The 17,269-nt window shown below is 34.8% G+C and overlaps 1 protein-coding gene and 1 pseudogene across 1 annotated transcript; one reads left to right on the top strand and one right to left on the bottom strand.

Moving 5' to 3' along the window:
* Nucleotides 1–426: 426 nt before the first annotated feature.
* Nucleotides 427–5,435, bottom strand: PLP6 (PATATIN-like protein 6). Its single transcript, XM_028079333.2, has 4 exons — nucleotides 5,031–5,435; nucleotides 3,634–4,926; nucleotides 2,524–2,834; nucleotides 427–942 (listed from the first exon to the last, which is right to left on the bottom strand). Exons 2-3 carry the CDS (start codon nucleotides 4,738–4,740, stop codon nucleotides 2,565–2,567), a joined length of 1,377 nt encoding a protein of 458 aa, XP_027935134.1. The 5' UTR covers nucleotides 4,741–4,926; nucleotides 5,031–5,435; the 3' UTR covers nucleotides 427–942; nucleotides 2,524–2,564.
* A 2,649-nt stretch (nucleotides 5,436–8,084) lies between these two features.
* Nucleotides 8,085–16,453, top strand: LOC114186071 (carbamoyl phosphate synthase small chain, chloroplastic-like; annotated as a pseudogene).
* The last annotated feature ends 816 nt before the right edge of the window (nucleotides 16,454–17,269 follow it).

Here is a 17,269-nt window from a genome sequence, read left to right as displayed (position 1 = left end):
AAATTCATAAATAAATAAAAATTTACAAATTTTATGATGACCAAAATATACTTTTAGTTAAGTTTATTTATTTTGGTCTATATCTTGTTTTAGTGACGGGATAGTTTGTTGTTTTCGAATTATATGAATCTTATTTAATTAAGCAACGAAATCAATAACCGGGTCGATGTAGACAAATCAATATTGATAAGTTTGTAATTACAATAAAGTGTAATTTGTGAATGGAATTGAAATCCTTTATGTCACGTAAGATGAGTAATCATGTATTATTGATAATATACAAAAGCATTATCATCAATCAGAAGATGACATAATTTTATTACTTTTAATTTCATAATCAATATTAAATCCAACAGAACATTATTGGCAAAAATAACGGTCGTAAGAAATTGAAAAAGCTTAAGAAGAAAAATGAATCTGTGGTCGGAGACAAGAATGGGCACATATCTGAAATTTAAAATAACAATGTAGCCCACCACCTTCATAGTTTCTTTGAAGCAGTGATGAAACTTTTTAAAATATAGGAGAGATTTACAAGACATGATTGAATAAAAAAAGGAAACTAGAATGGAAGAATGTGAGGGAGAAGAACTTGGCACCCTGAATTTTGATTTTAAAAATGAAAAATTCACACTTGATTCATGTTTGACCCTAAAAAGCTTAAACTGAGACACTTGGCTTTTTCTTTCTTGGTTTCTTACCCTAATAGAAAGGTAGAGTGGACACCACAATGTCTGTCCTCCGGAGAGCAAAGTATCCCACAAAGATTTTCCACCCTTTTTACACCACTTGTCCTTTTCACTCGACTCCCTAACCTTCTTTGTCTAATCCTCAAAAGTAAAGCTGCTATACTACTACTACTACTACTATCTGCCTTTTTCTTTTCTTTTCTTTTTTTAATTTTTTTCCCTTCCTCCTTCTTCCTCCTGTATCGGTTTTTCCCTGCAACAAATCAAACCGCACGTCAAAATCTTTTACATACAATTCGCATCAGATACAAGGATTTTGCAATTCTCACAACATCAACTTCTTTATACTTCAAGAGTTAGACAGAGTGAAAATAATCATATTGCTTGGAACTTCAATTTCGTAGAGTCCCCATTGGCCATTGGGGTTGGCAAACATAATCATTCCGGAGTTTGAAAGAAAAATGATTGAACACTCTCCCTTTATAGGGGACATGTGAGCAGCGAATACCTTTTGTTCAGTTATTTTCTTTTTTTAAAAGAAGATCTGTTCAAGTGCTCATGCCTGGTAATGTTGTCTCCATTTCATTGCACCCCTGAACCAATTTCCCTTTGACTGCCCAAACAAATGTTCTTTATTCGGTCAAAATTATGTAAAAAAGTTAATTTCCCATATCAACCCCAGAAACATACTTATTAAAGTAAGAAAACTGGTTTCTGGGAAATCTGACAGTAACTTTAAAAAATGAATTAGGCCGGGTCATTTATTCTATGGCATAGAAAACTACCATCTTTGGTTGGCAAAGATATAGAAGGAAGGAGGAAACAAGAAACGACAAACCTCAGGAAAAAGAGGAAGCTACTTCATTAGGGTATGACCTACAACTAGTGAATATCAGAATTTCAATAAAATGACCCGAATGCCCTCTCTACACGCAGTTAACTGGTTTTAAGAATCTCCATACTTAATCTGATTTACCCTGAAGCACAAAGTTAATAGTCAACCGGGCTTGGCATGATGACATAAGAAGCACCTTTTCAGGACTACGGAAATACCTTTAAGGGTGTCCCGCCATGATCTCATTCTTTATGATCAAAATACCCTATTAACATCTTCCAACTCCCCATCCCGCTTTTCCCCTTTTCAAATAAATTGACCACAATGCCCTTTCCCAATTCTAACAACGAGTGTCGGTGGCCCGACATCACCTATGTTCTTTCATCTTCCTTCTATACGACATATTGCCTGTTATCAGATTTCATAATATATACTGAGCTAATAAGGACACGCCTTAGACAAGTTCACGTCCACGCATACACAGAAGCTGACAAATTCAGCACCTGTTCTTGATAACAATTCAATGTTAGTCAATGAAAATCAATTGGGGTAGTTAGGATGAGCCTGTATCATATTTCACTACAAGACATCCACAGGTAGGTGATCCTCCCCCACCAATTCATTTTACAAATACTATGTTCAACAGTTCACCCATCACCACCGTTTCCCAAGTGAACAGAAAAAAAAATAAAAACAAAATAGGAAGGTTTCACTCAAAGGAAAAAGAATTTAACAATGTTGCTGGTGTGATTTTGATCAAATGGAGGTATTAAAAAATGGGATTAGTTGGAGAATGTATTGTCGGGCATGTTTGATTTAGTAAAAGTGAAAACAAAAACACCTGAGTAGTGTTTAATCGGCATCATTATTTTAATCAGGATGGCTTCCCTTCTTCCCTTTGGTAATTTATTCAGCGGGTCCCCTAAAACTCTTTGTTTGAAAGGATGTCTATAAAAATTATTGAGGTAAACACAAAAGAAAACAGTAAAGAGTGGTTACCTTTTTCTTTTGGTTGATTCTTGGTAGTGTTGGGCATTGGCCTAAGTCGCTTTTGGGGTAGCTTGCTTGAAAGCAACAGTGGGAGCTATTCTGCAGCTCCTCCTCTGATGCTCCTGGACAAGTTCTCCGGCAAACCAGTCAAGTTTCTCGAAGTTACTCTGTTCCCCAATTCTCTTTCCTCCGAACAGCACTGACTCTACATTCTCCTGCTTCAACATCTCCTCTGCTATTCCAACCAGCATCTTTACGTTGCCGGGACTTGAATCTGTATCCACATTGGGTCCACAACGCCCCATGCTCGACCCATTTGCCTGTCACATAACAATACATCAGAACATCCATCGTGTAAAACTGAAATATACCCTGCTAAATATTACATTCATCTCTACATCATGGACGGTGTCAGTAAGATTTCAATGCCACCCACCATCACACACTCAAATGAAAAGGACAGAATGAACGACCATAAAGGAAATTAAATGACCAGACACACGCATAAATTCATTCAAATTAAAATAAAAACTTTTGGTGATCGCAATCCCAACCCATATGGTTTTCTGCTTAAACTTAAAAAGCTTTTCTGCTTCACACGACACGGCTCTATTTAAGGAAGAGTCTGAATTGGGCACTGCTTCGATGAATCCAACTGACAAAATGCAATGTGTATCCATTTGATGAGCGAATCCAAGTTGCTCGAGAATGGAAACAGAGATAAAAATGAACAAAAAGCACAACATTAATTAACACCCATCCATCAATAGATATCCCATAACAAGTCCAAATCCAGCTATGCTGTCCCATACATACTCATCAACTTGCTACATCAAGACAACACACAACAGATCCCCTACGGAAACCCCACACCCCCTACCCTCCGGCTGGTGTGAAATTGACTCCTTTTAATACACCATTGACGTTGATGGAGTTCACAAACTCAACCAGTTACCGGAAAAGAGAAAATAAAATTGACACCCATTAACAGTTTCCATTTCCACTTATTCAAATTATTCAAAGCCTAATTGTGACATTTAGACAATTCACAATTTGACTAAGAACAAAATTCAGTAACTGACCCCACCAAAAACATTTTAAATTAAAAATTAAAAATACCTGAATGCGGACGTAATTGGTGCTGCGGCTATGACCAAAGGCCATGGCGACGGCCTGGTCGACCAGGTCCGATGACCCGTCGCCAGAAATGCGGGCCATGGGCCGGGCCCAATCCTTCGCCTTCCAGCGTTTGACGCGGTCAAAGTCGTAGCTCACCTCCAAGAGTTGACCCGTTCCGAGGGACAGAACCAGAAGGTCCTCGACGCCGCGCACGAACGGAAACTCTTGCTTGTTGTGCAGCACGTGCGTGATTGCCGCCCCCGTTGGGTTACTCATCGCCAACCCTCCGTCCACCGCCACGCACTTTGTCTGACCGTCCACGGAACGCATCTGAACCGGTTCAAACAAACCCGGTTCGGCCGAGGTCGCTCGACACACCTCCCACAACCGGAAATCGAAGCTATCCGTTTCCAACGCGTCCGCACGTGAGAACAAAAACGGCGCCGTACTCGATAAGTCGTAGCACGGAATCAATACCGGTTTTATCGTGTCCTTCAGCGTCAAACTCCCACCCTTGTCCGCCGTGAACGCTTCTTTCACAGCCTTCTCCAAACCTGCCGTCGCCGTCGCCACCGAACTTGAACCACCGGAAAGCAACCTCTTCAAGAACCCGCCCCCGCCACCCGCGCGGTAGAACTTGCTTCCTTTCTCCGCGAGAAACCGCCATGTGTCTTCGGCGGCGAAAATCGGCCGCTGGTGGTCCTTCGTTGCGAAGAGCATCGCAGTGAAGATGCCACCTACTCCGGCGCCGGCGGCAACATCGAAGTAGTCCGCGATGGTGGCGTTCTGGTCGCCTGATTTTTTCTTCAGCGCTGATTCCAGGTAGGCCAGGGCTTTTCCGGCGAGAATCCCGCGCATGCCGCCACCGTCGATGGCGAGAATGCATATCTTTCCGCGCTGGTTCTTGACGGAGGAGACGCCGTCCACAGCGGTGACATTCGGCGGGGCCTCGGATTCCGGCTTGGAAGGTACTTGTTTGGGAAACCAGAGCTTCGGATCGTCGTAGCCAAAGAGGAACTTGCTTTCGAGAATGGAGAAGATTTCGTAGCTAAGCTTATCCGTCTCAATGCTCGGTTCTTGCATTTCCAACTCATTATCGCAGTCCATTTTTCTGTTTTGCTTCAAATTTTTACAGGAATTTTTTTCTCGAAATCAACGAAACAACGCAACTCTTTTTCTTTTGTTTTCCTCTCAAAACAGCACAAGGGGGTTCACCGCATGGTGTTTAAAACATCTTGCGCGTCTATTGCATGCAATTTAATCTCCGTGTCGAAAAACAATCACCTGGGAAACCTGTAAAAGAATAAAGCGGAAAATGAATTTTATTCTAGAAGGGGGGTTTGGGCGTGGAAGATTCGAAGGCGTGCTACGAATTAGAACATTCCAAAAACACATACCTCATTTGACAAGAATGCTGAACCAACCAAGATGACAATTGGAAAACAACATTTTTGATTTCGCAATCGCTCTGCTGGAGTTCCTTCTCCAATCGCCCAAAACGCAAATTATATTATTTGTCTGAGCACTAAAACCTGCAACACTCGGTATGAGTGAGAAGCTGAAACTGAAACTCAGAGTGAGAGTAATGATTCCGTGGTACAAAAAGTAGGGGTTTTGTGTGTAAAGCGTAAAGGGGGCTTCTTCTTTCCTAGTGTATGAGCAGCAGGTGCAGTTGGGTCTGCGTTTCTCTGGGTTTCTTTTGCCCAAAGTAGCTAAGCTAGCTCCTCTATGTAAACACCAAGTGGAACCAACAAGCCAACCAACCAACAAGCACCGAACAAAAACCAGAAAATGCCAAATCACCACAGCTGCACCACCATATCTATATCTATATCTGTATACTCCCACACATATATATACCCATTCATTCTTTCACCTTTTTTATTCTTTTACCATCGCAACTATTCACTGTTCTTTAGGCTTCTACAGTTTAGCCTTTCTGGTCATGGAAAAAACAAATACAAATAATAAGAAACGAGAAAGAGAAAGAGAAAGAGAAAGAGAAAGGAAGAGAGAGAGGTGTAATGTAATGTTTGTGTTTGTGGCCTCCTCAACTCAACTATAGAGAATTAGAGAAGTGGGACAGGTGATGGGTCCCACAGTAGGAATTGTGTTGGAGCAATTGAGCGTCATCACCAATGAGCCACCGACACTTGTACACCGTCAATCGTGGTGCTCGCCATCCATGGCTCAGATTGCACCAACACTATTGCTCCGTGATCAACGTTTCATTTCCCCTATTTCTAACGTCTACACTTCAATTTCATTCTTGGCAACACCTTTCTTATTAATTAAAAACTTAATGACGCATTATCAACACCAAGTGTACTCTGCTAATTTGCATTAAATGATAAATTAAATAACACATCGCCTCTCTTAAACAGTGGTGCATTTGTTGGGGGAAGAAGGAATAGGGTAGTTTGGCAATGGAGCTGGGGGCATTGCCCTTGCGAAGGGACGTGGGGACCACCTCGCTTTCTTTTGGGCATACATGAGAGGAGAGGAAGGACAGTGGACAAAAGACAGCAGGGACAGGGAGACAGTTTCTGGTCATCAGGTGCAAAAATTGCAAAAATTAATTAAAAACATTTCATTTTTCTTCGTTTCAATAATCTTCTACCATCAATTTCTCTTTGAAATTGCAAATAAATAATGGAATTCATTAAACATAAAAACAAGAGTTGTAGTTTTTTATTCTTAACATTTGTTTAATCTAACGGTTGGCAGTAAAATTCTAAATTCTTCAAATATCGTATAAGGAAACAGAAGATAATGGAAAACGTTGTGTTAGAGTTACTCGAACATTGTATTTTTTATGAAACAATTAAGAAAGTTATAAACTTTAATTTATGGCCATCTTGATCTCCCTCCCCATGTAAATCTTATTGTCTTAATCAATCTTAGTATACATAACTTTCATGAGAATGAAACTTCAGAGAAATTTCCACTAATTTTAGGAATACTCAGTACAATAACACTCGGGGACTTATTTTAAAAGCATGCAAAAGATAAGATGAACTTGGCATTATTATAAAATATCAATTAAGGTGCAACCTAATTACAACCCTATTGCTAGAACTAACAACGTAAAAACATCCCACAAAATGGAGCAATTATAAGCCATGAGTGCATCTTGGTTAAAAGCATCTTACTCTTTAAATCCTTGTTCTCAAATTTAATTTAAAATATAATCATCAAATTTCAGGAAAATAGGCTATTTAAGTGTAAATGTTGACTCATTGATCTTCTTTTAATATATCGCGTTGTTAAAATAAATTAACAGTTTCTATATTACTTATATTTTTTTATAGATTAAGTATTGCCTCGAAACTGAGTCTGTATACTTAATCTTAAAGTTTAACTTAAGAATAAGATTATACTAATCTATGTACACCGTTATAATCATGCAAATAGTAAATATCACATCTTGAAAAAATGGTATTAATGAAAATTTATTCCGACGTTACATTGTTGTTTTCTTTCAACGTAGATAGTTTGCCCTGATTTTGCCTTACTTCTTAGGAATTTTTTTTTTTCAATAACCAATTTATTCCACGTTTGTGATTGATTGCAATAGAAAACAATAGAATAAAAGCTGTTATTTTCAGAAGTTTCAGCTCATGGCCTGAGACGTTAACCCATTTTATTTTACTACAAATTACCTTTCTCACAACACAACTTTTTTTAAAGTCATTTTTATAACTTAACTCTTAAGTAATTAATTCTTTTAATTGATTACAATTACTTAATTAATGTCTTCTCATCATCCATCATTTAACTTCTCTTTCTATTTTATTTTTTTAAAGGTGACTAACGTGTGGATCACCACTACAAGTAATTGATAAGAAATAGGATAAATATATTGACACATAATATAGATGACATAGTGCATGATAAGGAAGAAAAGCAACAGTATAAAAATTGGCGTGGTGTGCGTACCTGGAATGGTTATGACAAATTCAAATGATAATCAATTAAGTTGTCGTGAAATGAAATATATAACTTGGTACTTGAGCAAAATGTCCCATGTAACTATGTTGTTCTCACTATTCACCTTATATGATAAAATATCTGCAAAGGATTTCGTCCATCTGTGTACTGTATATGATAAAAAAAATGTACTGTATATATGCATATGGGTATCAATTCTCTCAATTGAATTCAACTCGCATTTGGTAAGAGTATCATGAAAAAAATAGGGTGACATTTGAGCTACATTGTATTGTCGTATCAATTTTGAGGGAAATGTTCATGTTCATCCAATACGGTAATGTTTAGTAATATTCAATTTCTCAAATATCAGATTAATATATATATATATATTGTCGATTTCTATCTGACTTGGAACCAAATAAGTGTCTAGTAAGAGCAAAATTTTGTGTGTCTCGTTAGTGTTTTTATGAGAAAAAGTGTGTTTGTTCTTAGGACTGCCGACCTGAATATTCGGTAACATGGCGAGGTGGTTCTGCTGCATGGGAGATAATTGGCGGTTGTGGTGTTTCACCCTTTACTTCCGCCTTGTGAGGGAATCACTTACCGTTGTGGCATTTCACTCGTTTATAATACTAATGGGCCACTGGATGTTTAAAATCACTTACCCGATCAAAAGCCCTAAGGTCGACCCAAACACGTCCAGATGCCACAACGGTAAGTGATTCCCTCGCAAAGCGGAACTAACGAGTGAAATACCACAATAGTTAGTTATCCCCATACAGCAGAACCACTTCGCCACGTTACTAGATATTCAGGTTGACAGTCCTAAGAACTGACACGCTTATTAATATAAAAGGCTCAGGAAAAAATACTGGCGAGACACACAGAATTTTGCTCTTATTAGACACTTATTCGGTTCCAAGTCGGATAGACATCAGCAAGAACAATATATATATATATATATATATATATATATATATATATATATATTCATATCATATTCATGTTTTAATTATTTATTTATTTTATCACGTATTTGATATTTATGGGATTATGGACGTTGTATTTTAATTAATGTTTTTGAATATGCACTTGTACTTTTCAAGACCTTATGCAAACAATTATCAACAAGACATGTAGTTATCATTGATGAAAATCTATTTTCATCTCTAATTGTATGACTTTTATTTTTTTTTAAGTAATTTGATTCGCTAGATCCATACCAAATACTTTTTTTATCGTCACTATATTATTGAGTAAGTCATGTCGAATTTAAAATGAAACGTTTTACAAAATTGTAATTAAAAAAGCAAAATTCGTGACTTAAATCGCAATAAATAAATAAAAAAAAGCAAAAAAACAAAAATATAACTTTTGTTATAATTACAATCTCATTAATTATTTAAATACGTTCTTAGTTTTTAAAATTGAAGTAATTTTTAAATTTAAAATTAATACTTTTACTATTTGTAATTCGAAGAATGTTTTTATTCGTTAAAAATTTTGTTCTTATGACTGATCATTACAAGCCGTTATACGATAATACGACAATCTTTTTTTATTTAATGTTTTTATTATTAAATATCTAACCACATGTTTATTCTTTCTAACATTCATTTTATCAATGTTTAAGACATTTGAGTCGAAGAGCTATAACAAGTTATTATTTTTTTCAAGTTATAGGAATAAAAAAGCTTAACTCTAAAATTTAAATGTGAAAACAAACTCGAACAATATCACTTATTTTACTCTAGTAATATCTTGAAAGTTGAATCGTGAAACTGAATTATCTTGAACTTTATTTACTATTCTATATATTAATATTTTATTCAGTAAGAAAATTATTATGATTAAATTTGTTATATTATATATATATTTAATGTAGACTGAATCAACATATTAATGAATGACCCAATAATTCAATCCTCTAACCACATGAATGAACGTTTGATTTTAATAACGTCGGATTTGAATAAAGATTCTCCAAACCCAACCAATTTCTCTAATGAACTTAAATGGGACAACACTGAAGACATTCTTCCATTATATTATTTGTTATTATTATTATCAATAAAGGGCACCTTTTAGAAAGAAAAAATATATATTTTCATGATACCAATAATTGAAAGTGTGGGAATTTGGCAAAACGAAGGAAGAATTTGGCAAGAAGTTATATTTATTCCATTATTTCTCCTTTGTTTTAACTATATATTGGTAATAATAGTTTTAAAATATTAGTTTTGTTTTGTATTATGTGTGATGTGTGATGACTTAATATGAATGATGTAGTTGCCTAATTGTGATTGAAAGTCCATTACTGTGAGAAAGTCCACAATGGCGAACACGGTCCACTAGTTGAAGTTTGGTGATTAGCCATAGAGATTAAATAGGAAAACACAAAGACTTTGATAAATAAAAACGAGGTTCTTAAAGATAGGATTAGTGGAGTTATAAGTCAATTGTGATTAAAAAAGACAACATGAGGAAGCAAGTTGGGTTTGAATAGATTGAAAGACATTTGAATCACCACTCACACTCCCACCTATAATAAACCACTCCTTTAACTTTTACGATGTCAATGTAGATATTCTCGTAAATCATAATACACTTTTTTTTTTTTTGTGTTTGTTCTTGTCATCTCCCAATTCTTTGCATGCGTGTCTGCCATGCCAGGGCATCTCTTCAACAATCAACCATTCACTTCGTTTTCTCTCCATCTCAAAAATCCTCATTTCTTTTCTTTTTTCTCACAATATAATTCAATATAATTCGCTAATGTATATATTTCATATCAATTAAGATAAAACGATTAAATAATATATAAATAGTAAAAATTTATTTTTATAAGTCAGATTTGTAAGATTGAGTTAGACTTAAAAATGTACTTCTTAACACAGTATTAGAGTAATGTGTTTGAATCTATCATAATAAGATTTATTATTTATTGTGTCTATTATATCAATCGTTATCAAGTTATTTGTTGTTTGATGGACATATCATACTATCCGCATAAGAGTGTGTTAGAGATCTTTCATTAGACATGTCAAAGTGAGTCAATCCGGTTCATACGGATTGGCTCACTAAGAGCCGGGTTGAAAATGAGTGAACCCAACCTGACTCACTCTATGGTGAGCCAAAAATTTTGCAACCTGACTCAACCCACCACGGCTTAGTGGGTTAAGTGGGTTGGCTCACCAACTCACATAAAAAAATTATTTATGTATTTATTTTAAGTATTCAAATATTTAAATAATTTTTTAAGCAACCCATGAGATGACAATCACAATAAAATAAAAAATCAATATTTTCATCATGCTTACTACCAAAATATGATGAATTGTTTCCAAAAAAGTGTCCATATAGTCCAAGAAAACATGGCTAATATTACACATTTTTGTCATGTTAATTTAGAAAAAATTATTTATAAGTGAGTCGGGTTGAATTCAATCCACTTTTGAAAAAACTAAATTTTTATCAACCCAACCCGGCTTCAACCCGTGGTGAGTCAGATTAGTTTACGAGTTGAAACCTATTTTGATATCTCTATCTTTCATCAACTAAAGATAAAATAATTTCATAATGTAGAAGTAGGTACAAGTATCATCTTACAAATCAATTTTGTAAAATTAAATTAAAGTTAAAATCAACTTTTTCCTCTCTGTAAATTATTTTATCTAAAATTGAAACTATATTACATGGTATCAACTTATTTTATTTCATAATATTATTTGATATAAATTTATATTAAAAGATTCTTTACATGTGTATATAAATACGTAACAACAATCAACTAATAGTATCAATACGCGTGATCTTTACTGAAAATTGAAATCTTTCCCTTTTTCGTTCGTCGACAAAGTTTAAAACTCATTTTCCTTAATTCTTATTGGCACATCTTCAAATGTTTTACTTTACTTGGATGAACATATTATACTGTGAAAATAGTATCTGGATTACTTTGATTGTTACCACCACTCCATTATATTTTTCTCTATAAATGGCCTAAGACATCCTCACTCAGACACTGACTTGTTTTACTTTCTTTCTTTGCAAATGAAGATGCATCCAATGCTACCCTTTTTTCCAACCACTCCATTTTCACCCTTTACGTAATTTCCATTGCAAATAACACCAACATTCAAGCTTTGCGTGCCTCCCCTTACCTCTTTTGAATATTCGTGATTCTCACGTGGCTACGTTTCTCTGATGTCTGCGTGCTTTTAAAAATCTTTGGTCAAATTTTGAACTTTACAAAATACTGGCTCAAACAATCAAAGTCAAGAAAAAATAAATAAACAGACCCAATAAGAGGACAATCATCTTCTTATTACTTGGCCCTAATCAAGGACATCCAGGTACAAATTGTTGTTTACAACACTATATTTGTTTCGTGCACGTACGTAGGTTCTTTCGAGTCGCAAAAGGAAAAACAAAAAAAGTTCTACAATAGAACCATGCCACCCCGCTCGAAAGGGACTTCGTGGGCTCAAAACTTTTATAGGCCTTTTAGGATCTGTGGATCCATGTAGGTTGCTCCACGAATTAATGTACGGATGAAAATTTTATTCAATGCATGATGTTACTTTGTTGACCCCTTAAAAATGATGTCACTTAAACCAATTTGCATTTTGCTTCTACCAAACAAATTTTCTTGTTTTCACCAATTATTTTCGTCACTTCGCCTGAAAATTTAACAAACATGTACCGACACATGTTTGATCACACGTTATCGACGTGGTTTGTTTCTCTTATATTTTGTAATGTTAGTCGGTATGACTTCAACATCTTTGAGTGAATTAATGTGGTTTTATCGTATATGTACCATGTTTTCGGACACAGTAAACATATGCAGTTAAGGCATCGTCCCAAAAATAAAATAAAATCAACAGGACATTAAATGTGTTCACCCAAAAATTCAACAAAACCAACCCGTACTATGGTTTTACTGAAAATGATTGTTGGTGCAAAATTACGGTACTTAGTTATAATATTTGGATTGTTGTGATTTTATAAATCTTGATACGTGGGAGAGAATTCTTTAAAAGTTTGTAATCTTTTTCTCATTAGTTTTAAGCTGTTCGAAGTCTTTGATTTTTATCTGTTAGAGATATTATATATATCTTTATTTTAATTCTATTAATGAGGATATAATATATTTTATTTTCTTTTATAGTTATCAAATATTTTGTATTATGGTGATACATTACGTTTTATTTTTTCTTTATATCATAAGATATTATACTCTATATATTGAACAAATTTATAATAGATTAACATGGAAAATATGAAAGTTCTCCAAGTTGTTTCCCATCAACCACTTATTATGCATAATTTTTCTTTTCATGACTTATACATATCTAACATGGTATCAGATGAAAAATACCTCATGACTTATACATGTGTAACATGGTATCAAATGAAAAACACATTCCCTTATATCTCTTGGTTTTTTAATTCTATTTATGAAGATTAGATTTTACTTTTTCATTTATATCATAAAATATTGTACGCTATGTATTGAACAAATTTCTAGTAGATCAACCTGAAAAACCACTATTACTATATATTCTCTGTTATATTTTTAATTCTATTGATGAAGATTAGGTTTTAGTTTTCCTTTTTATATCATAAGATATTGTACTATATGTATTTAACAAATTCCTAATAGATCTCAATAAGAAAAGCATAAAAGCTTTCTTTTAATTGTTTTTCATCAAACACCTATTGTACATGTTTCTCATGATGACATATACATATCTAACATCTTCTACACATTTAATACGGTAACATAAGAATAGTAAAATCAATGATTGATATTTTAGGAAAATCATAATTATAGAAAAATTATGAAAATATTCTAAAAATTGATTTTAAAAAATACAAATATTAATAATTAAATAATATTAATTAAGATTCGGAGGTAATGACAATTAATTAGAACTTGTAAAATACATCTCTTTATAAGCAAAGTGACCCAAGAATGTTCTAGCCACAAACTCTAGAAGTGTAAACAAAAACATTTTCTTAAAAAATAGAAAATTTATATAAAACTTAAAAAAGAAATAGTCATGTTTGAAAATTTGTTAAGAGTGAAATTATTTTAAATAAAATTATATAGAATAATATTACATAGATATACTATTATAATGGTTCATATATATTCTTTTGCGTGTTTATTAGTAGTTCCTCGCATATAAATATTTTAATTAGATTCATTGCATCTAGCAAAAATAAAACTATTTTGTATTTGTCATGTCACTGTTCATGGTGAATTGTGGCATCACTCTGTTTCTTATTTTATTTACTAATTTAACATTATATTCTTAATTTTTTTTACTCATTCAAAAATTGTACGCATTTCAATGTTTTTGTTCGAGACTCTTTCCGGTGCTCTTATTTATTCTGGGCGCTTCTCCCTGCACCTCCAACAGTTCTTCTGTACCTCCAAAATTTACTATTATACCCTTATTTAACTTACAGGTGAAAGTGGGTGAAAGTGGGTAGAGACGCAGTAAATTTCATTTACTGCATTGCCAACTTCTCTGCCCCCCCAATACTATTTCTTCTCCCGTTCCTTCTCCGTTCCACTGTGCCTTCATTTAAAATTTTCTCAGTTTCATTCTATGTGGTCCCTGAAGAAGTTCCTGAGCTTTAATTTTTCTGAGCTTCATTATTTCATTCTCTGGTGGGTGGTGGTCCCTCTTCCCAGGTTTGTATAACTTTCATTCATTTTTTTTAAAGGACTCTTGTTTATTCTCTCGGTGTCTCACGGTGCGTTGTGATTCCTGTAGTTGAAGGTTCTCTGTTTGTTGGTTCTTTGAAGGAAGGTTGTATTGTGAGTAACCTCCAAGTGTGGTACTTCCCAGGTTTGTATAACTTTCATTCATTTTTTTTAAAGGACTCTTGTTTATTCTCTCGGTGTCTCACGGTGCGTTGTGATTCCTGTAGTTGAAGGTTCTCTGTTTGTTGGTTCTTTGAAGGAAGGTTGTATTGTGAGTAACCTCCAAGTGTGGTACTTCCCATCCTTCTGTCCAGGTTAGCCTTAGCTTAACTTTTTTTTTTTGTTTATGATGTGAAACGGAATTCGTTTTTCGTTTCAGAAACTATGAAACATCTTCCACATTCCGTTTCAAAAAAACAACACGAAATCTTTTATGAAACGAATTATGGAATCCGTTTCAAACCATTATGAAACGGATTACGTAAGCTGTTTCACGAAAAAAGTTAAAATTTATGGGAAACGGAATACGAATTTCGTTTCATAAAATTATGAAACGGATTCTGTAATCCGTTTAAAAAAAATTTGAATTTTTTTTTTGAAACAGATTACAGAATCCGTTTCACAATTTTATGAAACGGAATTCGTATTCCGTTTCCCAAAAATTTTGAATTTTTTCCCGAAACGGATTACATAATCCGTTTTGTAAAGATGTGAAACGGATTTTGAATTTCGTTTCACATCTTGCCAATGATATAATAAGTATATATTTTAATGTAATTTTAGGATAAACTTTTGAATTATTTGTATAAACTAATAGTGATACTTCCGATAAATATTATATATATATATATATATATATATATATATATATATATATATATATATCATGAGAATTTGTGAGTAATTTATACGAATGTATAAACCCTACAAGTGTTACTTTGATAAATTCGTTTGTAGCTTTTGCCTTTAACTTTGGTGATGCTTTGTGATGCAACAGATGATGTTGACACACGGGCTATCACACGCAGATTACGGCAAGATGGCAGCCTCATTGGTGTGTTGAGTACCGACAATTCTATAACAGATGAGGAACCACTTAAGATGTCTCGTTCTTGGGACATTGTTGGTAAGAATATGAATCTTTGAGGCTCTGGAAACATTGTAGAAGCGTGTGACTGTTGTTTCATTTTGCAGGTATTGATTTAATAAGTGGAGTGTCATGTCAAACTGTGCGTGAATGGGTTGATAAAACAAAGCAAGAATGGGATTTTAGTTCTGGAGGGAGTGGAGAGACTTTCCACGTAAGAGTTAGAAAGAAGCATTCTTTAGGCACTTCCACATTCCTTATCTAATGCCGTTGAATGAATCACAGGTTGTTGCTTATGATTTTGGAATCAAGCATAATATACTTAAGCGTTTGGCGTCTTATGGCTGCAAAATCACTGTTGTACCATCGACGTGGCCAGCAACAGAAACTTTGAAGATGAATCCTGATGGGGTGCTTTTCAACAATGGCCTTGGAGATCCATTTGTTGTTCCTTATGCAGTTGAGACAGTGAAGAAAATTCTGGGAAAGGTGCCTGTTTTTGGAATTTGCATGGGCCATCAATTGCTGGGTCAGGCTTTAGGAGGCAAAACCTTCAAGATGAAATTTGGCCATCATAGAAGGAATCATCCGGTTCGTAACCTTCGAACAGGACATGTTGAAATTAGTGCTCAGGTATGCCATCTAATGAACTTTCTACACTAAAAAAAAGGAGGTTAGTAACATTTGATCTCAAAATAATGGCAAAACCACAACTATGCCGTTGACCCTGCTACATTGCCAGAAGGAGTCGAAGTTACACATGTTAATCTTAATGATGGAAGTTGTGCAGGCCTTGCTTTCCCTGCTCAAAGAATAATGTCTCTTCAATACCATCCTGAAGCCTCACCAGGACCTCATGATTCTGATTACGGTATGAAATATAAACTATTGCTATAATTATTTTAGTTGCAATCGTTACAAATATTGTTGTTCATTATGCAGCTTTCGGGGAATTTATAGAACTAATGAAGCAGCAGAAGACCAAGAAACTTGAAAAGAAAATATCTACATGGAACCAAAACGGGTTCCATGTTCCGTTTCAGCATCTACTACACGGATTTCAGAATCCGTTTCTGTGAAAAAAAAGAAAAAAAAACGGATTGTGTATTCCGTTTCAGCATCCGACACGGATTCCAGAATCCGTTTTGGGAGTGCAGAGCGTGAGGGTGCTTTTGGGGTGCAGGGGTATGCTGCGAAAAAGAGACGGTAACTCTTATATTTTACCATAGGCAAACATGGAAATAAATTTGATTTTGGGGGTACAGGAGAGATTGTTGGAGGTGTAGGGAGAAGCCCCCTTTATTCTAAGTCCTCTCTTTTTCTTACAACAACTTATTTGTCATCTTCTCTCCAAGATGACACAATGGATTCACCAAACCTAACAAACGGCCCAACTCGTTTAAGAAAATGAGTCACATTTTCTTTTCTAATCACGGACGTTTCTTTCTGCACCTCTTTTATTTTTCTTTGCATCTCCATGAAATTTATAAACTCCAAATTACCTTTATTAAAATTATAATAAAAAGGTAAAAGGTATTGTTGCACCTCTCCCTTCTTCATTATGCTTCTTCTCCTTCCTCTCTCATGCTTCTTACGACGATGGATCTAGCTGTGGCAATGGAGATGAAGAGGTGCGCCGCCAGGTACAGGGTGAGACATAGGAGAATAGAGGATAAAATTGTCATTTTACTACACCTATGAGGGTGAAAAAAGAAAAAAAAAGGGGAAACAGTAAGAAACTGTCTTTGATGGCATAATTTAAAGAAACAAACCGGTGGCTTCTCCCTACACCTCCAATAATCTCTCTTGTACCCCCAAAACCAAATTTATTTCCATGTTTGTCCATGGTAAAAATTAAGAGTTACTAACTCTCTCTTTTTCATCGCACCTCTGCA

Source organism: Vigna unguiculata, chromosome 7, assembly GCF_037176805.1.
Source record: "Vigna unguiculata cultivar grain cowpea cultivar isolate G323 ecotype 2 chromosome 7, ASM3717680v1, whole genome shotgun sequence".
Classification (NCBI taxonomy): Eukaryota; Viridiplantae; Streptophyta; class Magnoliopsida; order Fabales; family Fabaceae; genus Vigna; species Vigna unguiculata.
The sequence above is the reverse complement of the archived record's forward strand: the minus strand, read 5'-3'. Positions and strand labels throughout refer to the sequence as shown.

Excerpts from the sequence above, each read along its gene's own strand:
- PLP6 (XM_028079333.2), bottom strand. The coding sequence starts at position 4,740 with ATGGACTGCGATAATGAGTTGGAAATGCAAGAACCGAGCATTGAGACG. Across the intron at positions 2,835-3,633 it reads CCAATTACGTCCGCATTCAG|GCAAATGGGTCGAGCATGGG; the intron begins GTATTTTTAATT and ends GTTATGTGACAG.